This window comes from Lacerta agilis, chromosome 11 (genome assembly GCF_009819535.1).
Source record: "Lacerta agilis isolate rLacAgi1 chromosome 11, rLacAgi1.pri, whole genome shotgun sequence".
Lineage (NCBI taxonomy): Eukaryota > Metazoa > Chordata > Lepidosauria > Squamata > Lacertidae > Lacerta > Lacerta agilis.
Genome location: NC_046322.1, coordinates 25,698,492 through 25,723,480, shown reverse-complemented (window position 1 = coordinate 25,723,480; position 24,989 = coordinate 25,698,492). Strand labels below are relative to the sequence as shown.

The 24,989-nt window shown below is 38.3% G+C and overlaps 1 protein-coding gene across 1 annotated transcript in view; it reads right to left on the bottom strand.

The window, feature by feature from the left end:
* Nucleotides 1-24,989, bottom strand: part of MAST4 (microtubule associated serine/threonine kinase family member 4) — a 215,588-nt gene that overhangs the window by 40,927 nt on the left and 149,672 nt on the right. The window contains 8 exon segments of the mRNA XM_033163954.1: nt 1,333-1,465; nt 3,549-3,650; nt 7,398-7,607; nt 9,568-9,643; nt 11,282-11,439; nt 16,249-16,327; nt 17,284-17,304; nt 20,850-20,919. Of these exon segments, the coding sequence (XP_033019845.1) occupies nt 1,333-1,465; nt 3,549-3,650; nt 7,398-7,607; nt 9,568-9,643; nt 11,282-11,439; nt 16,249-16,327; nt 17,284-17,304; nt 20,850-20,919 (849 nt within the window).

Genomic DNA, 24,989 nt, shown 5'->3' with positions numbered 1-24,989 from the left:
GAATCTGTTGTGCTATTGCTTTCAGTACAGTATAGGTTATCTGGCATTATCTTGAAGTACTGCATGCATCATTTCACTTGAAGAAAAGATACTTTAGAAACTATAACAAAAAGGAGGAAAAACATAAAGGCTGAAATCCTAAGCACAATGACTGGAAAACAAATTTCACTGTCATATTAGAGGCTCACTCGCTTACAACTGAAAATATATCCTTGTTATAAACTTGTTTTTATAAACTTAGTCAACTAGAGCTGACCTGATACTAACAATGAAGGTAAAAGGTAAAGGTAAAGGACCCCTGGACGGTTAAGTCCAGTCAAAGGTGACTATGAGGTGCGGCACGCATCTCACTTTCAGGCTGAGGGAGCTGGCGTTTGTCCAAAGACAGCTTGCCGGGTCATGTGGCCAGCATGACTAAACTGCTTCTGGCGCAACAGGACACCATGACGGCAACCAGAATGCACAGAAACGCTGTTTACCTTCCCGCCACAGCAGTACCTATTTATAGTGTGTTCTCTTGAGGAGATATATATATATATATGAATGACAGTGTCTTATTTTTGGGGAAACACTGTAGGACCATAATGCAAAAGCTTTGGCCGTGTAGTCTATATGTCTTTTGTTCTGAAGAATTGTATCTGCTTAGAGACAGATTTCTGTGTGGCTCATTCTATATAAATACAAGGATAGAGAGTGTGATCACTTAAATGTAAAGGCTGAAATTCTATGCACACTTACTTAATACCTGTGGACTGCCTTGAAATATTATTTTAAAACAGATTAACAAACAAAAACCCATCTCAAAAGTGTTACTTTTATCTATGCTGCTACCCCCTTAACTATTGAGATTTCCCAATGACTTCTTTCTGGTTCTGAGTGAATCATATTAAAATTATCCAGACTATCCAATAATGTTTTGATATGCTCTAACATAACTTATATTCACATCATCCTTCATTTATCCTGGCCTGTGACTTGACCTCACCTGCAGCTGTCCCTGCTTTTCTCAAAACCACTAAACGTCGCACCACAAATTTCCACCATGAAAACATTTAATGAGGGGAGGCATTGAGAAGCTCAGTCGTATCTTCCTTTATCAGCAATGCACCTCCTGAGATGAAAAATGAACTGGCTTTATCCTTTATCTTCCCTTTTCTTCCTAACAACTTGCTATTTTCTAACACTTGATAGATAAAATATTATATATTTTATTCCATGCTGATTGTAGATCATTATAAAGATTGAAGTAAACTAGATAAAGAAAGTAGAACCAACTAACATAATAAACTTGATTTAAGAGCTGTTTATTATTAGTCCATGGCATTCTCATACCTTCCAAAGGATCCTTATTCAATCCCAGTTGACTGATAATATATCTAGGAATGTCAGTTTTAATGCCCTGTCCCTCTTTTGCGTGTCCTTCAGCAGCTTCAAGAAGATAGTAAAATTCCTCAGGATCAAATTCCTAAAAAGAAAAGCAAAATCACTGCAGAGATCTTCTGTGTTTACTTAATTTGGTTGCAAGTCATTAAGATGACTTTCTTATGAAAACAGTTTTGATGAATCGCATTCCCACATGCTGCAAACATCACCACTGCCACAACCATTGTGGAATGGCTTATCATTGCAATCAAAGGGAAAGAACAACAAAATCTAAACTTTAGAGAGTGTACAAATTCCTCTTATTTCAGTTTTATTCTAGCAGATTTCACATTATTTCCCTTTTGCAATTCAAATGTTTCCGTTCACATATATTTGTGTACCGTGCACAGCGAGTTCTATTGTTTGGGGCAATGACTAAATATAGACTGATTGAAGGTAGCTTTATTGATTACAGCTTGCCAGAATTTTGCAACGATCCAAACACTGAGCAACCTGTTTGTTGGCTGAAGTTGCTGCCCCCATCACCATCCGGAGCGTAAATCTTCAGGGAGTTTTCTTACTCCTAAGCCTACCATGGCCCCTTCTGAGGGTTCTGTGAGCAACCTGGGTATGTTGTGGCCAAAAGCAGCTCTCCAACCTGGGGCCATAATGTGACTCCTGCAATACTTCTTATGGTGATCCTCCTCAGTGCACTATTGATCCTGCCTCTCCTCAATGCTCACAACAAACATGGTGACAAGTTAAAGTTCTATTAGCACCTATGACTGATTACTGACATTGGGAAGGCAAAAACCTTTCAGTGCCAAAGCCAGCTGTAGACACACACTCTCTCTCCCCCACAAACTCCCAGCTAATCATTTTGTGACGGCACTGATGTATTGAAGGTGATTTATTGTTCCCCATTTTTATCAGTCTATTTCATCAAAAACACCTCTCCCTCTCTCTTTCAAAACAGAAGACAGTCCTAAAATGGAAGTGCATACAAGACTCCTTAAAGGGATATCTGTGACAGCAGTTGAGGCTGATGTGCACTGGTAAGAGCCACCTAATGGCTGATGCAAAAATTATTTGCTCCTTATACACCTCCATCATGCTCCTGCTTACTTGCCTTTTTCTAAAATGTTGTAACCTTTCCTCATATGATTTAAGTCTCTTCCAGCTATACTGAACTGCTTTTTTTGTTTTGTTTATTTTTATTTATTTATTTATTTATTTATTTGCATTGCTTTGTTTGAATTACTTCAATAAAAATTGTAAAACAACAACAATTAGAGGCCATAATGGTTATGCAACACCTTTTTCTGCTGCCCCCACCCCACAGAAATGGCTGTGGCAGGGAAATCTCTAGGCCCCATTTCATCCCCAATTACATTGTGAGGAAAATACTTGTGCCTAACAAACTTGGAACAAATCTGATTTTATATAGTATTTGTTTGGGACATTTAGCAGACATCCATTAAATTAATCTGATTTAAATGGACCCATTCCAAACCAGACCACTGGAGAATTCACCTATCGCTCCTAATAAGCTTTCCTCACCATGACCCTCATCCCAAACACCTATAAATACATGAAGTGATAAGCCACTTGGAGCTTAGTAAAATATGAGGCTGGTTGCAATCTTTTTCCATGGTAAGCAACTGATTTCACGGAGACCTGCAGAGTGTCTCCCAAACAGGTATATAATCATTAATCTAAAATATAAGAGCATGGACTTCTGGCATACAGGTAATAATACACAGAAACCTATGCTGGGAAGAAATAAAACATTAACTTTGAAAATGTCAAAAGATAAACAAAGGGCGTAAAAACACTACACACCTACCAGCCAAAACACTATCTTTCAATAAACCAATCGAGTAGATAAAGCAGAACATATGCATTCAATCCACAGACCACATGGTTCAAACATTTGCATTCTATTTTCCTAGCTTTCACTCACTTGCTCCCAGAAAAGAAAGGCAAATAAAAAACAATTTCACCACTACTGAATGTTTACACAGCATCCCAATCTAAGACTGCAATTCGTTGGTGTGTGTGTGGGGGGGGAACATACTAAAAATGTACTAAAAGCAACAATATTGAATGAAAAGCACTCATTCATTGGCGTTTCTTCCGCTGACCTTCAATGGCAACCCAACTGATTAAAATAAGCATAATCTTACCAAACATTCCAGTAAGCGAGCAGGACGTGCTATGACAATAAGAATCTTTCGGACGAGCTGCTTAATAAATGCCAGTTCTCCGCTTTCTGATCGTTCTTGGGCCTGATAAAGAAAAAGAGACTTGATGTTATATACTGACATAGAGAAAGAATTACTGTATATTCTGGTGTATAAGACTACTTTTTAATCCAGGAAAATCTTCTCAAAAGTCGGGGGTCGTCTTATACGCCGGGTGGAGAATCTGCGGTCGAGTATATCTCAAACTCTATATTTTAACTGGAAAAGTTGGAGGTTGTCTTATATGCCCAGTCGTTTTCTACGCCGGAAAATACGGTAATATGACAAACCAATTGTAATACAGTGAACTGAACTGTATATTCTTCCAACACAATCATTTCTAAAATCACATGGGTTACCATCTCCACATAGCCACCATGTTGACACAAGTAATACCAATACCTCTGTTGTTAAGTGCACAGCCTGTGTCTGTGTGTGTCCACCCATCTCCTATGGAAGGGAAGCATCTTAGTGCAAGTGCAAGAGAAAGCTTAGTAAAATAGTCATGCTGTAGAAGGAAACCCATAGTTGGTACACATATTTGGCAGATTAGTTTTAAGAGGACTTGTAAGGAAATGGTTTTGTGAAGAGTTCTTCTTTAATTTTGTTTTGAATGTTATCACAAGTTGCTCTGGATTTACTGAAAAAAGAAGGATAACATTTATAGGTAAGTCATATAGCTAAATCAATGCTAACTGCAAGCACTGGTAGCTCAGCTAACTCCAAAACACATTAATGCAGGCACCAGTGCACCCTACCACCCCAAACAATGAACTGTAAAGTCAAGGTTGACAGTACAAACAAGTTAGTTCTTACATTTGAATCTTGCCTTTGCTATGTGCATCTCAGGGTGAACATCTGTCCAACTGTATACATGTGGTAGAAATATGAACTCAGTTCATTAAGAATCACTGCTGGAATAGCATAGGTGCTGGATTCAAGATTTTTTTATTTTTTTATTTTTAAAAACCAACATAGTCTGTTTATGTGCTCACAGATTATGTTTAGCAAAGCAATCTATGCATGGAATCTTGCTTCTGCACATGGATTGCCACTGCTGGATGAGAGCAAAATTTCCTTAGATTTCAGCTGTGCAATCATCTGCCTTAGGAGTAAACCTCTATCTGTGGAAGCAGCAGCAAATAAAATGTACATGGGGGAAATAGCAGGTGAGTAATCTAAACAGAATTACTGTGATGGCAAATTCAGTAGATGTTCAGAAAAGAAATGGAAAGTATAATGTGAAAGAATGGGAACAAAAAGAGCACTTTTCTGAAGAAAGAAAAAGCTTGGGAAAGAAATTTCAAGAGGTTTTGTACGGCATTCCAAATTTCTTTCAAACTTTTTTTGTCTAGTAACAAAGAATAGACTTTCAGAGACCTAATGAATGCAAAGAAGCCATATGTTGCTTCTCCTGTCTGAAGGATATTGACGCTCCTTTGTTCATATCGCAAAAAAGGAACTTCTTTGTCTGAATAATAGAAGCTGCAGGATAAAGTTCAAATTACATTCACAACTTATTCTCCAGTGTACTGGTAGATATCCATGAGTGTGAATCTGAATCAATCCAAGTTAGATGGTTGATTGCATTACTAGAGACTTACTTTTCAAAATAATTTTTTATTTGTGACTTAAAATCTCATACATGTTAACTCTTAATTAAAACAATATGAAAAATTAAGTTTAGTATAGGTTTTTTAAACACCTAGTAGTTTAAAGGCAGTACTTATAGATTATTGCATTTTATTGTATGACAAATTTGAGAGAAGAAACCAAACGGGAGAAATGATTTTCACTATTCCAGTCTAGCAAACATTAGCATAATGAATGCATTACTATTTGTATTAGATGCTTAAACCTGCAATACTAGGTGAGCTTGTGAACAAAAAGATCCCAGGAAAGTAAAAGGAGGTTGATCCAAGAAAACATTAAATTCAAATTGACCTTGACCTTACTACAAATATGTCAGCTAAATCAAGCTGCTCAGAAGCCTTGTGACTTCCCTTAGCCATGCAAAGCAATAACAATGTGCCAAGCAGCAGGGGACACAGCTATCCACTGAATGTCACAGCTGGGAACTGACAACAATTGCATCATCAGAAACCCAAAGTGTGTTCCCACAATTTAGTTCCAGTAAACAGCAGGCATTCCTGCAAGGATTTATGTTGAAATGAACACTACAAAGGTAGCAAAAATGGGAGTTTTCATACTTGGGAATAAAGGACACCCAAATAAAAACCATAAAAGCTCAGTTTGAGCTCAAATATACTGTTTACTAGTGTACTTTGGAATCAATTATCTTATCAATAATTTAATGTTACCAAACATCGTGCAAACCCAAGCCTTTTTTAAAATCCCAACATGTTCTTTAAAACTTCAGCATTATTCAAACCTTATTATTTTTTGCTAACATTTTAATAGCATTTGACCACGGACAATTCAGAAATATTATTTCACGTTTTACTTGGACAGACGGCATACCCAGGTCTGTGATACCTTTAAACTACATGTAATAATTTTGCCTGTACTCATCTTCATCAAAATGTTCAATGATTTGTTAATACAGTAAACAAATTCACAGATAAGGACCAATGGTCTCTTCCCTCATGCATGTAAATGACACCAGGTGATATATAATTTTAAAATATAGGTCTGCCTTCTGAACTAGGAAAACATGCTATAAGACAGGGGTTAGCAACCTAAGGCCCATGGCCACAAGTGGCACAGGGGGTTGTTTAACCAGCCCATGGACCCCCGCCGCCCGGTCGGTCAGCTCCTGTGTGCCGCGCTAAACCGGCACAGAACAGAGTGGGGACTGCCTTCCGCGATGCTGGCCGGCTTCCCATTGGCTGCAGGAAGCTCCTTCAGCCAATGGGAACCTGAGCATGCCTCCTCCACGCGAGAAGGAGTGCTGGAAATAGTGTTTGCATGTGCATGCATGCATGCGCACGCACACACTCCAGCCCACCGCAGCATCTGCGGGACCATGAACCAACCCAAGCCACAAAAACTTTGCCGACCCCTGCTATAAGACATGTATCATGAATGCTGCCTTGGCCAAAGCATAAAAATCCACCTTATAAGGCTTAAAAAGATACTGGAACTAACCCATGTAGCCAACTGATTGACTTTCTGCAGAGGCATATTTAAGGGAAATGCTGCTGGAGCAGCTGCTGCTCTTGCTGAATGAGCAAAAATCTTGATGGGTGGAGGCAAATGAATGATGCAATTATACACTTTGAGCCACCTTGCCAACATGGTGGATGGAGGAGGCTTTCTTACCCAAGGAGGAAGGAGGAAATATACTAAGGGAAAATCTGGCTGGTGGAAGGGCTTGGTACATGTAATGCAGATTTTCAATGCCTTCTGCAAGTCTAATGAATTTCACATTCCCATTGTTTTGTATAGCTTTTCCTTAACCACACAATTATTACTAGATTGGATAAAATTAGCCAGAATTGTTAGACTGGACAAAATTAAACTTGGATATAATATTCCTTTTGTCCACGACAGAGGAGAGTATAAAACTATTTCATCTGAGGCACAGAGGTACTGCCTAAGTTACATTCTAGGATAAAGATACTTCATAAACCAATTATAGAGAGACATGCTTTAATGTCCCTTAGACAACTGCAGAGGTCACTAAACTGACCAGACCCACTTAAAGAGCTGTATGTGTTTTATGCACCGGTATTTATTTTTATAGGTCAGTTATCATAACTATCTCCAGAGCTGCATTTTCTTCAACTAACTATCTCAGCAAATTCTAAACCATATTTATGTGTTTCATACCTCTTGTAGGAGCTTATCCAATTTGTGCTGTAACTCGAAGAAGTATCGTGAGGTGATGAGGCCCTGATGAGATTTATCCAAGCAATCACGAGCCAGCTCAATGATCTGGTGGTGAGTGAAACTGAGAACTCCATCTGCCAAGGGAAGGACGTTATCAGGAGAGTGGTTGGTGATAATCTCCTGAAGTCGCTCTTCCATCTGAGCAGTAGCCTATCAAAACAAGTTTTATAGGTTTAATCAAGAAGCTATTAAACATACTTAAGTTTTAAATTAAAACCTCTGCAAGACAAAATGGAAGGCTGAACCTGTAAAAGTACTTGATTGATTGATTGAATTTGATAGTCGCTTTATCTTGCCCAGGGCAACACAAAGCAACTTACAACCAACCAACCAACCAACCAACCAGGCAACAACCCCCACAGGAGAAAAAAGAAATGCATTAAAAAGAGGCAATGTTATACTTTTGTAACTAAATAAAATCTTTAATAAAAAATTTTTAAAATATGGTCAGGTCTGCGTTAGGGTTGCTCACGAGTAATCAGGGATGAGTCTCAACTGTCTTTTAACAGTTTATTGGTGCAGACTATTTACAGTGCAGAGAACGTGAAAACATGACCGTCCTAGTCGCTCGCAGAATCTGGGAGTGCCGGTTTCCGGCTGAGACCCCAACATAATAATTTCAGCACCCCAAAGCGCTGCCTCCCCTGTCTCCTTTTGACCCCTCTACGCAACTGGGGCAACAGAAGTGGTGTGCTCCCCTCAGAGTGAAACTCATGAGGCGTGTTGGGGCTCTCCGCAGCATCTCCAAGCCCTTGCCTCACCTGGTTGTTTCCAGCCCGCCCCTCCCCACTGGAGGAGGTGCCGCTCTTTCCGGTTGAGGAGGTCTCACTACTGAGGAGGTGCCTGGGCTCTCGGTACATCGAGAAAACCTCCCGCCCAGCCGAGGGCCGTTCCCTGACAAATATATATCCTGCCCATTTCTAAAAAGGCCACAGATGGTGATCATACAGGCCATACATATTAGCCTGGCTTTCACATTACATGAAAACATAGTTTAAAACCAACTATGGTTTAATCTGAACAAGCAATGTGCACATTACTCAAAAGTTCTTGTGGCACTCCTCTCCTGTTTGTGCTGCTACCACACAGAGGACAAAACCAGCCAGAGTCTGGCTTGTCATGTAGTCCAAAGCAGGGGCTTGTGGTTTGTTTCCTCCAAACAAACCACCAGAAGTAACCACTTCAGCTTGTTTTAGCTACAGTGCAGAAGGAGTGGGGAAAGAGTATCATGCAAACTTTTGACCAGCATACAACAGCACACTGCTCATTCACATTAAATCAGCTTCTTTTAAACTATGGTTTAATGTGGTGTGCAAACTGGGATGTAGAAAGAGGTAAAAGTTTATCCCTCTTTCAAACAACCTGGCATTTATTTAAGAGATTTATACTCTCTTTAGAGGAAATCCTCCACAAAATGGACTATACTACATTATAAAACCTTTTAAAGCACACAGTCAGCAAAACAAACAACATTAAAACCACAAGCATAGAGCAATAACAACCATACTCCAGTTAAATGCAGTTAACTCACCAATGCACAAATCAAATGTTTTGAAAAAATATGGGTTTTTAAAACCTCCTTTTTAAAATTAAGACATGGGTCTTCCTGAATGCTAGAGGAATTCCATCTCATAATTGTACAGCAACCACAAAAGCCCTATTATTCTGATAATCCAATACTAATAATAGCTACACTAAAAATAAACATATATTTCTAAAGCACACACTTGCAAAAGTTGCTTCCACAAAGTTATACATGCTTGCTCCACCAGGATTCCATGTTTTTGCAAGGAATTTTCAGGGCTGTGTGTCCTGTCATTGCATCTTATACTGCAAAGAGCCTTCTAGAAAGTTATGTACCCTGTTTAACTTACTATAAAACCAAAGATTTTTGGAAAGTGAAGAGAACTATAATGCAACTTTGGCATGATTGCTTCTGAGACAGATCAGCTGTAGATCAGCTGAAAATATTTTAAAGAATATTGTTGCTTTATGATAGCATTGGCTTAAATTAATTAATCGGATATACCAAATATAACAGAACACTTTTTTTTAGAACACAGATTTCTTATCAGGTCAGCTTTAGAATGCAGTGAATATTAATCTTTACCTTTGGGAATCTTTCTTTGTATACATGGTTCATCATAATTATTTCATGGTCACAGCAGGCAGGAGAACGTCCAGGGCTGCAAGTAAAGCAAAGCCAATCATCCCTTAGATCTTGCACTGAATGAACTGAAAATGAGGTCTATAATTTATGTACTCTCTTCTGTCGGGAGTCAGTATTATTATTACTACAGGACAAGTGGACTGCAACAAAATGTGGCAGAGTGAAGAGGTCTTAGTCACTGTTCTAGTCTGTCTGCCATGCCTTCCTCTGCAATACTCCATTCTAGTCAACCCTCCAACCTGGTTTTCTGTCCTGTCCCCTGTACCTTGCCATGTCAGCCAGCTTGACCTCTGAACATGCTTTTTTGTAAACTGATAAAAACAATGTTTTCAAGAGCTGGGAGTCAGTCCACTCCCAGTTTCCAGAGGTGTAGGCATGTTAGTTTGCTCCAGCAAAATCAACAGTGTCTTGTGACATTTTAAGACTAACTTAATTAATGATGCATTTGCTAGTCTGAGGAGCACAATATTTTTGAACTCATTCCTAAATACTGTACAGGCACAAGGCTGCTTCCACCTTTCCTACTTTATAAGAAAAGAGGAATGAGCGAGCATGTATTTCCTAAGGCTAGGCACCTGATATGCGCCTTGTATCAAAATTATTTATGTGGGTTCTAAAACTTTATAAAGCAGGTTTACATGAACTGGGAAAAGAGGTTCTAGTACACACATATCACTAAATCCTCATCAACTATCATTAAAGTAGAATCTCTGCTCTGTTTTGTTAGGCCTGTGGCCAAATTCTGTAAGATGTAATGTAATATAATGTAATGTAGTTGCACTGCATTTTCATTGGGGGGTTGGGGCACTGTGCAAAAGCCACAAAATTTCAGGATAAGTATACACGTTGACTACTGGAGAATTCCATTTTATGCAACAGAGCCTACTGACCTATGAATAACAGGACCCAGTTGTGGCTCTTGCACACCAGCTATGTCACTCTAGCCAGGTTCTACCAGCTACTGTCCTCCTTCTACTTCATCCAGAATCTATTTGCTTATTGTATTTTGTCCCCTCTCAAGCCTCTACATTGCTAAGTGAAATTAAGGAGTGGGGGGGGTGGTACAAGAGGAGCAAAGTGCATATGTACATTAGACTGACTTGTTTACGCTGACACTAACACTACAACTCACTGTTTTTTTCATATGGAGCTGCTGTTTGATTAAATCTAGAGAGTGACTACAGCCTCCAGGATGCATGCAACACAGTTCAGAATAAAAATTATCCTTCTCAAGTAACTGAGAATCAGAAGAATCTATCTATCTATCAATCTATGGAGCTAAGGCAGGAAATCTCTGCAAGTAGTAGTTTCTGGAGACACTAGTTTTATATTAAACTAATGCCTTAAATATTTTGATTGAGTTCTGAACAAATGAAAAGATCACCTATATTTCTTTCTCTTTGTTGACAAGCTTCACCTCCACTGAGAACAAGAGAAATTCAAACACTTAAAATCTCCGTATTTATTGTATTGCTTTACTGTTTTTCATGTTTTACATTCATGAAGACTGCCCAAAATATTAAGAGATTTAGAAATGCTTTTAAACAAGGTAACAAAATATAAAACAATGTTATAGTAACGTACATAAAAAGTATAGTTTCTCATTAGTTTCCACATGAAGATAGCATTTCAATTTCCTGGCAGGTCAACCCACCTCAGGCTTCTGGATCGTGGCCGCATTTGAGTAGTCCTACATCTATTATCACTGGCAATGCTTTCAGTGGCACAGAAATGTTTAGACAAAAAATGTAGTTCGTCTGGAGTTGGTTGGTATGGTAACTGGTGCAACTTCTCTTGGGAGGAACAGGATGACTGCAATAAACATGTGGAAGATAAATTTGTACCATAACCCTAAAGTCATGTTAAACATTTGTATGGATTGTACACAGAATAACTTCCTTATTCCTAAACTTTCTGAACACAGGAAATAAAAATGCAACCTTAAGAGATTAAAGAAACAATAAAATCATACAAACACTTTATATGCATCTGTACAGATACAGCCTTGCAATTTCAAGGACTCTTCCTGTGTATTCTCTCAGCCCTTGCATTTAAAACAGACAAAACTGTTAAGCATATATATGAAAATAGTATAACACGATCACCCATTAACTACAGCTATCCTTTTTGATTTGCTGTGCTGTAATACAACTTTAAAGATAATTTAGTGCAGAAGGTGACTTATCAAGATGATGCACTGGAAAGTTACAGAAGCAATTTTCAGAAGCAATTTTGAGGAAGGCTTATAGCACAGTAGTAGAGCACATCCTTTGCATATGCAAAGTCCCAGGTTCAACCCCTGGTGTTTTCCAGGTAGAGCTGGGAATAACTCCTACTGGAAACCTTCAAATGCTGCTGTTGGTGAGGGTCAACGTTACTGAGCTTGATGGACTGGCTTGGTATAAGGAAGCTTTCTATATTCCTATGCTCCAGAATCACTCCACTTAATACACTTTCCTACATGGATATTTACTTTGGTAAAGAGGCACATTTGTTTTGCAGAAGGAACACATGATGGGGAGCAACAGTTAGTTTCCTTCTAACAGGTTGCTGCTGCTTCTAAATCCCGAGGCAGCAATACTTTCTGGAGAAATGCCTTACAGAAATTTTCTATCTAGTCTCCAAGCATGTGTTCAGTCAATTATTCAGATTCACAAAACAAACATCTGTATAAATCTTGAAGACCAAAATAGTTGCTTGCTTTAACATTACTATGAATAGATTTTCTTTTGAAATACTATCCTCTTTGTTTAAAATCTAGGATGAAAAAGCAATGAGCAAAGGAGTTTTCTATTAATCTTACCTTACCTATGCTTACATACAATCCTTAAGTGATTTGTGCTGACAGCTTCAGATTGATAAGTTCAGAACAGGCATAGGCAAACTCGGCCTTCCAGATGTTTGGGGACTACAACTCCCATCATCACTAGTTAACAGGACCAGTGAGTGGTCAGGGATGATGGGAATTGTAGTCCTAAAACATCTAGAGGGCCAAGTTTGCCTATGTCTAGTTAAGAATGTGAGAACAGTCATACTGGGTCAGGTCAATGGCCCATATAGTCCAGCATCCTGTTCACGTAGTAGCCAACCAACAAGTTGTGGCAGATTTAGGGGAGTGTGACTGGTTTGGTCACACTAGGCCTGGAGCCTTGGGAATGCCACAACTATGATTTAGAATGGAATGTGAGAGGTGGGGAACGCCAATTCTGGGGGTTGTACAGGGCGGTGCTTCCACTCCCTGTGGGAAGCCTGCAAGGAGGACCTGAGCGCAACAGCACTCTGCCCACCTATAACTGCCAGCAACTGGTTTTCAGAGGCATATTGCCTCTGACAGAAGAAGTAAAGCATAACCATCACAACTTATAGCCACTGATAGCCTTCTCCTCCCTGAACTTATATAATCCTCTTTTAAAGTTATCTAGGTTGATGCCCATAAATCCACAGTTTAACTGTGCACTGTGTGAATAAACACTTTCCTTTATCTGTCCTGAATCTCCCAATATTCAGCTTCACTAGATGTTCACAAGTTCTGGTTTAATGAAAAGGAGGCAGAAACGTTTTTCTCTCCTATTTCCTCCATGTGATAAGCTTTTCTCATGTCACCTCCTATTTGCATTTTCTCTAAACTAAAAAGTTCCAAATGCTACACCCTTTCCTCACAGGAGAATTGGTCCATCTCTTCAATCATTTTGGATGCCCTTTTCTGAATCTTTTCCCACTCTATAATATTTTTCTTGAGGTTTGGAGACCAGAACTGTATAAAGTATTTCAATTGTGGTCACACTACAGATTTGTATAACAGCATTATGAAATTGTCATAATGCTTTTTCACAGCTGCCACACACTGGAACTACATCTTTATTGAGTTGTCCACTACAACCCCAAGGTCTCATTCATGGTCAGTCACTACAAGTTCAGACTAGAATGTTTTGCACCAACATGCATCACTTTACACTTGTTTGCATTGAACTGCATTTACCGTTTTACTGTCCATTCATTTCTGTTGGAGCATTTCACAATCTCTTTTTGCTTTAACAAACCCGAACAATGTCATCAGCATGCTTGGCTACCTCACTGATCACCCCTAACTTCAATTCATTTATAAACAAGTTAAAAAGCACAAGTCCCAATACCAATCCTTGGGGGACTCCCCTTTCTCCATTCAGAGAACTGCCCATTTATTCCTACTCTTTGTTTTCTCCTAATTACCCAATCCCTGACCCACAAGAGGAACTCTCCTCTTAGTCAATGACTGCTAAGCTTACTCGGGAGACTTTGGTAAGGGACCTAATAGAAAGCTTTTTGAAAGCCCAAGTATGCTATGCTAACTGGATCACCCCTGTGAGCTTGTTCACAATCTCAAATAACTTTAATAGGCTCATGAAACTGGTACTGCCCTTGCAGAAGCCATGCTGGCTCTACTTCAGCAAGGCTTGTTCTTATATATGCTTGGTTAGTTTATCTTTAACAATACTTTTTGCTAGTTTTCCCAGGCCAGACGTTAAGCAAATTGGCCTGTAATTTCCAGGACCTCCCTGGATGCCTTTAAAAAAAATTGGTGTTATATTGGCTGCTTTCCATCCTCTGGTATGAAGGCTAATCTGAGTGACAAGTTACATATTTCTGTTGGAAGATCAGCCATTTCACATTTGAGTTCTTTGAGAACTCTCTGGCGAATGCCATCTGGACCTGGTTGGCAATTTGTCAGTTTTTATTTTATCTATGTTTATTATTCAGAGCCATCTTCCCAATCACAGATAGTTCAAAGGCTTTTTGTTAATTTTCTCAACATAACAGTTTACATGAAACTATTTTCTAGAAGGTTTAAAATAGTAAAAGAATATGACAATTTGTGCTGTGATCTCTTAACAACCTACCAATAGATTAACTGTGGTTTACATTTTCTTATAGCTATCTGAACATCACCTAATCTTAAAAATTAGTATGAAGAGCCAGGTTGTACCTATCAAGATATGAATATGTAATTATTCAGGCATCCAAACCTATCTTGCAGTGGAAATGATTGGCTCCAATAGAACATGGATTTACTCCAAGGGAAATGGGCCCCAAACTGTGTAACAGGGAAAATAACTTTTTATATTTTAGCTAAGCGGTGCATGGAATCCTGCTAAATAAAAATTTCAAAGTGAAAATGAGTTATGGGAGGATACAATGTACCTTCTGGCATATATAAAATATAATAGGATCCCCCCTTCCTCAGGATCACCCCTTCCGTAGCGGGTGCGGTCATGAGATTAGAGGCTGGCTGCCAAGCTTTTCAGTATGTGGCCTTGAAGGCAAAGCTTTGGCTATGGCTCAAACTATGCTTTAAGCCAGTGGGTATGGCCCGCTTGATACTGAGGGATGATTTTCAATCATCGTGGGAAAGGGAAATCATAAATGAAGTACAGGCCTGTGGGTTGTCACATCTTTACCTGGAGTCTATGACATATAGTCAAGCCAGAGCTGTGATCTCCCAGAGACTGAGTGATATTGCTAGACAAGAGGACTTGTGAAACCAGGGATGTTCCTGGGGGAGCAGATCTATCAGGTTACACCAGCTCCTTATCTCGTGGAAATTCACTATGTGGAATACCGTAGACTCCTCACAGCGGCTAGATTAAATGTCCTCGAATCTGCAGTATTGTGAGGAAGGTACAGGGGAGTCCCATACGCCCAGAGAACTTGTCATTGTGCCCTGGGAGAGGTAGAGTCCACTGAACATATTCTCCTGAGCTGCCCTTTCTATACAGATTTCAGGCAAAATCTTATAGCCCCACTCTTATCTCAACTTAGCTCTCTATCCAGAGAAAGACAGGTTTTATATTTGTTGAATAATGTTACGGGGAAAACAGCTTCCTTGGTGGTCAAATTTCTTTTTCTAGCTCTTAAGCGTCATAAGACTAAAATTGATTGCATTGACATGGGTTTATCTGTATAGCTTCATGTTAGTGTTGGCTATGTTTTATTCTAAAGTTCCTCTAGGTGTTTTAGATGTTTTAATTTTGTATGGATAAATGTATTTTTCTTTCTGACTGACGGTCGAATAAAGAATGATGATGATGATGACGTATCATGTTGGACTGTACATTATATGAAGGAAGGGAAATCAACAGTGGTTATAACACACAGTGTGCCTGTTGAAGGAGGGACAATAACAAAAAAAGTATATTCGTTATGAATAGCATTTTTGGGGAGAGGATGTGTGCAAATTCTCTATTATATCAATGAGGCTGCCATAACAATTACTTATTAGCTAGCATGCCTGTAACCGTTTTCAAGCACTGCACTTAATTTTTTTCATTCAAGTTCAGCAGACAGCATCTATTGTATGACTCATTGCCAGAAAAGTTAAAATAGTAAATATTTTGACAAGCATAGTGGGGTGGGTGATCCAATCAAAATCCTTTAAAATGTTTAATAGATGGTATTGCTAGGATAGAACCTCCCCCTATCTCCCTATAACCCTACCCCTACTGTAGATACTAGCAGAAGTCTACATTGATGTTTAAAATCATACAAGGGCTGAATCTGAGAATATATTACAAGCAGAAGCTATTTATTTATTTATTTATTTATTTATTTATTTATTTATTTATTTATTTATAGATAGTTACTTACTGAAACAGTTGAGCTTGGAGTATTTGTACCATAGCCAGAAGAAGGGAGAGATGCCAGTGACCAACGTCGTCCATCAGTCCTGTTGGGAATTTGAGTTAAGCCACATAAGACAACTGTTAACACTATTATACAAAAACTGTTGGAACAGAATCCATGAAATGTTGTGGTGTACCATGAGGAAATACGGACAAACTCATAAGCAAGCGTTATTACAAGGCACTATTTTTTAAAAAGCACATGAATTAATCCAACTGTGAATGGGATGTTAGAGACAATGCAAAACAGGAACAGGATGGACGAGAGACCGATGCCCAACCATGACAGTCTAGAAAATGGAATGTACATGGAAATGTATCTAAAATACACCAAGAATTACAGCAACTTGACTTGCAAAACTAAACATTTTCATAAAATTATAACTTTTGGTAGAACAAAACATTTACCATGTAGGACAATTTCAAATTCTGCTACATGTAGTCCACATTCAGACATAGGACTGCCAACTCAAATTTTCAGCTGGATGAGGCCTAAATACTCTGCTCATGTAACATGTGCAGTTAGCGCCTATGTTTATAATTCCTCTGATACAGCACTACTATCCATGTCTAACAGGAGACTACAACTGTTTCACAGACAAAAGTAGAAAATAACATACACATGATATGCACTGTCTGCATCCAACACAGCTGATAGCTCTGTGATTACTAATCAGTGCGGGGGGGAGGGGCAAAGCAGGTAAGCTTGCCAGCACAATGGTGAAGAGAGCTCCTTCAATGCTGTCTTCCTGGGCTCTAGTGGTGAATGAGAGCCTTTTACATTTTTGTGACCCGTGTATGCAATAAGGTTACACAGTGCTGCTTAACTAATAGTGGGGGGATCAGCTTTCCCCACCCCACTTCGGCAACATTGTTCTGAGAAAAAGGAAAAACTCTGGCGTGGCTGGTTTGTTTCTAGGCAGTTGGCAATCCTAGTAGGAAATTTACAAACAAATTAACAAACCACAAAAACAGAGTAGTAAGTTTTCATGACAGTTACCTCTCGTTTCGATGCCCATGACTGCATTATAATTGTGCAAAGTATATTTAAAAAACAAATGAAGAAGTAGAACAACAACTTTCTAAATATAAGTGCATGACAATCAGCATAGACAGCTTCAAAATATATGGGGATTTTGCAAAGGATCTTCCAATTTTACAACAGATGTAAAAAGAAACACAACTCTGGGGTGGGGGATCTGTGGCACTCCAGATTTTGTCAGGTTACAACTCGCATAATCCCTGATCAATAACCATGGCAGCTGGGGCTGATGGGAGTTGGGAGTCCAACATAAGGAGGGCCATGGGTTCTCCATCCCTGACATAACTGAATGATGCAACTTTGTTGTTTATTCAAAGCCCATTCTCTATCTTTTACTCAACTTTGGTAAGTGCAACGACCTGCTTCTATTTACACAAACATCCTGTTGGTGATTTTTTTCATAATGCTACAACAAAGTGGTGTCAGACCAAGGTGACTTCTACAGTGGAAGTCCAATGAAGTCCTATATCCCATGAAGAAATAGGGAGACACCAGTCTTGCTATGTTTCCAGAGAAGGCCAGAAGAGCAACCAATGGCATCTATTCAATAATAGGATGTATGAACTTTTGCTTATTAGAAATTTGTTGTGTTTTAAAGAAAACTGCTGTGTTGAATAGATCAGTAGTTCCCAATTTTTTTCCCCTGTGGACCATTTGGTTGCTGAGGGTTTTGGTGGACCACTTAATTATTTTCCTAGTTGTTGGAGCAACTGTAATGTGCTGTGCTAGATGCTGTAATGTTTTTAATTATATCTTTACAAGCATGCCAAAGACCATCTAAATGAAGTTAATGGACCACTGATGGTCTTGTGGACTAGACAGTCACCCCTTTCATGTTACCATACTATGTTTTTTGCTCTGCCAACTTTCTCACTTGCATGGTGTGAGAACCAAGTCTCATATTTGATGTATCCTCACATGTATTTCAGCATCCTTACTATATGCACAGCAGTCAGCTAGAGTGATGACAATTTCACTCATATTGTAGAGGGGTAAATAGGAAGGGAGTGCTGGGGATAATGGCACTTTGCCACTTCTAGCATGCTCATTAAGCTATGAAAACAAAGCAATGAAGAAAATGCATTGTGTAAGACTTGCTCTAATCTAGAAGGCGGGGGGACGGGAACCTCTTTCTAAAGAACAGATTATTTCCTCACTGAAAAATAGATTGTTGCCGAAAGTAGTAATTCAGAGAGAAACATTTCTATGAACACAAATATATAATGTTAAGTTTTTAAAACACATATCCTAAACACATTATGACAGTAATAAGATAGACATTTTTCAGATTTTTGAGATGTACAGTTCTTTTAAATGAGCAAAGTTAGGATGAATCAATCACTTTTTATTCCCAAAACTCTTGGGTTGGGCTTTCAATAAAACACATGTGCATAAGATCCTCTGTTTTACTCTATGAGCAAGGCAAAACTTAGTCTTTACAATGGGAAATTCCTATATACAAATAGAAGAAGGGAGTAACTTGTGGATTCCTGGCTTTGAATTTTGCTCATGGTGACAGTTACAACTCAGAGAATCAATGCAATTTATTATGCTACAGATCTATTTTTTTCCTATTGGTATTTCCTCTGGTGTATAAAACTGGCACACAATGTAAATTAGTCTTCAATCAGCTATTCTGAAATACATAGTAGTGGTTTATGTTTCTGAACAAATATGAAAAGAAGATGGAAAATAAATTGGGAAGGAATAGTATATCCTTAAAGAAAATGTTGAAAGAATAGTAAGATAAATCAATCTGAATTTTCAAATAAATCAGTATATAATCAAGATGTAACATTTTATGCATCTGTCTCTCCCAACATTAATACTTATATGATTTCTTTATACCGTGACAAATAGAATTGTATTCAGGTTTGTGGCTTTCTTCTCACTCCAATCACCAAAAAGAGAAAGGATCATAGGCAAAAACTGCAAGAGACTGCAGTTATTTGGACAAGAGGTATTTCTTACCCAGGTTACTGAATCCACTAGAGAAAGTGGGGTCATTGTCCAGCATTTGACAATTATCATGTTCAAACATTCCAGTTTTAATGTTATTTTCACATCTATTTATGGGTGCAGAGACAGGTGGGGAGGAAGGTGTAGCATTTGAACTTGATGCTACATATCAGCTACACTGGTTATCTCTGCAAGGTTCAGGTAACAAATTTTTAGAAACCACTGGTTTCCTTTATATAGACTGGGTTCATTTTCTGATGCAGCTGAGTACCCATTATCCAACCCGCAATGTATTCACAAGTAAATGTAGTCCTATGCTTTGGATTAGTCAAATACTTCAGGTGTCCAACAGATCACTTATACTAATGCAATAGTACTATACAATCACAAATGCATCTTCCAAGAACTATACAAAGATTAATCCTCACAAAGGTGTTCCTGGGTAGACAAAACCTAGCACTCTCTTCAGGGCATTCATTAGTTCTTTTACATTCTAACCTCTGAGGTACTATGCCAGATGAGGCAGGATCCACTCTTTTTCTTTTTCTTTTTTTTAAAAAAGCCAGGCAGCGCCCATGGGTCTCAAACCGCCGGAAGCGTTTGGGGGATCCAAGCAATGCGTCGGTCGATGGAACCGCTGGACTAAGCTGGCTCGATCCACTCTTTTTCTAACACAACTTTCACTCTGTCTTATTTTCTGGGTTTCCTTCTGCTAGGGGCATCTTCATCAGTAGACACACCCCAATCAACAATGGCAGCTCTTCTCTGGGTGACTCACTACATAGCATTGCGACTTAATTAATAGTTCTGCAGAATGACAATGTAGTGACAATCTCTTTTGACAGATTCCCATACTGTACTCCACCCCAGTTGACTCCTTTTTGTGTAGTAGGAAACTGGTTTTGGAAATCACTGAGGTAGATAACTCCTTCAGTATTTCCCATAACAACACACGTATCATTACAGTTGTGGAAGAGCTAGTTTGAAGTCGAAGGACTCTCTCTCAGGGTGCCACATTAAATAGCATATACCAATTTATAAGTGGAAGGTTTTAGAATGTACTGATACCTATCATGAGAAGTGATGGACTCTTCTTCCTTGAAGGTTTTTAAGCAGAGGTTGTATGGCCATCTGATTGATGTGAGATTCCTGCATTGAGAGGGTTGAACTAGATGACCCTCAAGGTTCTTTCTAACTCTACAATTCTGGGTTTCTATAATTCACTAGTACAATTTTGCAAAGGCTGGATTATAGGCCACTGTAAATTCTATACATGTTTTCTAGTCTTTTTAAAATTAATTAAGTTAAGTTAAGTTAGGTTACTATGAAGGAGGGGAAAGAGGTGATAATCCTGGTTCTTATATGAATGAACTTTAGATATTGCAAGAAATTAGCAGTATCAAGAAGCAAGTTGTGAAGACTATTATAAATTGAATTGCATTTTAATGCAACATATATTAGTGTTTCTTACCTCCACCAGCATATTATAAATGCATAAATGCACAGCGAAGCATGATTTCCAACTATTAATTATGACACATCAAATACACACAAACCCATCCTACCTTCGTGCAAAAGAAAAGTGGGCTGAGGCACTAGGGGAAAAATTTCTAGGGCTATCTTGAGGACTGCTCCCTGGTGAGAAACAGAAGAAAATAAGAAAATTATTTAAAGTGTCATACAATCATAGTAAGAGTCAGTGAAAATCCTGAGAAACCTATTTTGCTCTGATTATCATTTGTTTGTATAGCACTAAATGTGTATTGTGCTTAATGACAAAGTTGGTCAAATAGTGTAACCTTCAAGTTCTATTCCAGCCATATACATTGGCTCGCCTGGTGCTGCCCGGACTACTTTTGTTATGGAGTGGTATATAAAGTAAATAAATAAAATAAACAAATAAATATTGAGAGAACCACAGATAGAAAGCAGGATGGAAGTTAAGAGTCTGGCTTCCATTTTATTTACATTTTAGATAATAAATAAAATGTAATTATCTAAAATGTAAATAAAATGGAAGCCAGCCTCTTAACTTCCATCCTGCTTTCTATCTGTGGTTCTCTCAATATTTATTTGTTTATTTGTTTATTTATTATTTTATTCATTGACTTTGTATACCATCCTTCATCTAAATATAACATAAAAACATAATATATAACATAAAAATACAAAATGAGAACACAAAAGACATAACAAAAAAACAAAAACAATTATTACAACATCTCAACCAAAATTAGTTCACCACAGTTACAGAAATATTTCTGTTTGGGGGGAAAATATTAAGACTGAAACTCTGCTTTTTTAAAAAAAGTATATAAAATACAGTATGTATATATCTGTTCTCAATATGTCAGCATTTAAGGACATTTGCAATAAACACTGATATCCACAGTTTAAAAATGCTATCTCTCAACACTTTCCTTCATTCTATATGCCAACAAGCAAACCATGAAAATTAGATGGAAAGTTATTCCCAGGACTGGAAAGACCAAGGCATGGGGAGGTTATCTTAAATGATATGAAGATGTGACTGCTCATTGTGAAGAGAACATTTCCTTTGGGGGCTTGTTACTTTCTCACATTAGACCACTCAACCTGCTGCTGAACACTGAGAAAGCTTGGCAGGCAGCTGTTGAGGGAAAGTTCACCAGTATTCCAGCCTGCCTCTCAGCATGCATAATTAGAGCATGTGGTCTGTCTACAGGGGAAACGTAAAGGCGACACAAGCAAGAATGTTCTTTTTTATGAGCAGTGGTGTCTGTCAAGAAATACATAATCATATTTCTAGAGAAACACACAACCCACTAAGTTTTTGATAAGCACACAGTCCAATATATAGAAACAAGATTACACTGTTCAAGGGAATAAAGTAGAGTTATTGCACACAAGGTTTGTATTTTTCTATTTGACAACATTATTTAGTTTTAAAGGTAGCAAATAATTATCCAGTGTATGTACTAAAGAGTAATGCACTGCAGTTGCTTAAACAGTAATTAATCAGTGGTCATAATAAACACTAGAGTTCTACTAGAAAATGTTAATTATTCAACTACTGTATAATTATTCTATTATAGTAACTCCTCAAGATTAATTTTGGTCATCAAAGCAAATCTCAGAGGTGTTCCGGGCTCCATTAACCAATTTGGTGTTGACACTCTATGGTCCACCCTGAAGGGCTCTCATGGCTGATTACGCAATGAAGTGATGGAAGCAGCAAAGTTGGCCCTGCTCACTGCCCACATGGTTATGTGTTCCAACACATATTTGGTTTTCTTCATAGCAGGGCATTCACCACCTGTGTTCTACATTGTCCAGGCTGTTTCATAGCACATCTCTCCCCAGTATACCGGGGCAGAGAATGTGTTCCACATTATCAGAGAGGACACTCAGGAGTGATTGTACTTATGGCCCTTTGCCTCATGACATTTCAGTCAGATGAGAGCCTCAGAAGGATCACCAGCTTTAGCCACCAGAAAATCCCCCAGAATGGTCAGGAATCCACCAAAATCCATAAGTTGTTTTTTTTTGGGGGGGGGCTGACCATCCTAACTGGGGACCCACCCCTAAAGGGAAAAGTTGGCAACGTCAGCCCATACTTTACTAGAATATCTTGTCTTGAACTCTTGGGGCAAATAGATATTAAGCAGAAATCTTATGAGGAAGATGCCTGGAAGAACACACATCCCTACAGCAGAAGATTTGCTTTTGCTGAATATATTGATTTTCTTTTAAAACTTTATTGCCTTTGCCAGTCACTAAACTCAATATTTAGATGTAAAAGAGTTCACAGCATGTTGCACAGCTGACTCGTTTAAGTATTCAAATAACTCAAACAGTCAGCAAGAAAACCCAGAGACAATAGGAATAGGAATCATACTGCTGCCATGATTTAAGGCGTGGCATTTCAGAAAACCAACTGGAGTCTCATCTATGACCTTCATCACTCACAGCATTTATCTCAGTACTCATCCACCTATCTGCAAGTCAATACCTGAGAGGCTTTCAAATGACAACCAGTGCCAGTTAATTCTCTGCCCATATGTGCACTGCTTCCTTATTACTCAAATCCTGCTGTTCTCAGGGATTTTGCTGGCTGTTCCAGCTTTCACACATTTCATTTGCTGTTGAGACTACTACTGACGTTTCTGGCCAGATAAAGTAAACCTGATTGGTAGGGTCAGCATTATATAATTAACACTACAATCTCCAGGGAGAGGCAAACACTGAGAGCGAGTACCGGTAATCAGTATTTCAAAATACTGTATTTAATGGCAATATATTAGGAGCTGTGTTGCATACACAGCTATTATGTGAATATATTCAGAATGAAGAGCTTCAGAAATCCTGAAGAATTCTGAGAGAGCAACTATTGCACTGACTATAGATTATTGCTGTGCTTTAGTGCTGTAACAAGTGTTTTGATACACAGATGGTACTAAGGGAGATTAATAATAACTGATCTTTAAGATTATACACAGGATCAGTTAGAAATCTTGTTGTTACCACTTGACAACTCTCTTTAATGCCTATCCGCATGTATCATCACAGCCATAAAATATACTAGTAACTACTCAAATTTATTAGTTTGTAGTAATCTGGCAAATTTTATAATTCAGACAACTATCCAGGGAGCTATCGTCTCTGTTTTGACACCCTAGAATGTAACTATGCTGCAGATGGCAGAAAAATAATTTTCCAAGAAACTGCCAGGAAAAGGTTTGAGAATATGTTGCTGAAGACCTGCAAGAGCTTGATTAAATGTAGATGATCCCAGAAGATAACAGAACTCACTACGGGAAAGTTTCCTATCTCTTAAATCTGATTATCTATCAGAACACATACTTTCTGAAAGGAAAATGTTAATTTTTCACTAAGTGGCCTTGTGGCACTAGCAGCGGGCTTGCTTTGAAGAAAACTCTCAATTCAATGTCTCCAAACAAGCCCCTGTGAAAGAGAGTTTGGGAAAATTTGAACCTACAGAAATGTTGATGGCTGTCAGTAGAGTACTACAATTTATTTGTATTACATATTTAAGTTGGTCTGTATTATGTCTCCTCATGAAAAAAAAAGCATAAAATCAGGACTGGAAAATGACAGTTCCCAAACTGTAAATATATTTCTGGTGTATAATTTTGTTGTATAGGCATTTTGATTTGGTAAACTTTAGTAAGATTTACAGTGAAATCAATGTGTATCTTATCAAGTATTCATGTTTCATAGAAGTTCTGTCATAGTGCAATTGCTTTAAAATTACAACCATAATGTTATTTTCTTGTCTCCCCTTCTGTCCTCATGTTTTATGTTAATGCTTAAAGACTCCATTATTTGCTTAAATGTATTTCTGTATGACACTGCTGTCTCTCACTTCTTTCATTTGAATTGTGTGAACTGAGCATTTTATGTGCATGAAGCTTTCAACCCAGAGCTGGAAAAACAGTTCCATTTTAGGAACCAGTATCAATTATTTAGGCACTAACTGTGAATGGAAATGAATATATATTTGTGATCAGATATTATGTGTGTGATCAGCTATGTAGAATCTTTTTTCTATACAAATGCAAATTGAAAATCACTTAAAACCAAAAGTTTTTTGTGAAAATGTCAGATCCACAACCTGATGATACCTTTATTCGCACCCCCACCCCCCACGTGCTGGTATTTTTTCTTGTGAAACACTGTTAAGACTGAGGTCCTAGATAAATATT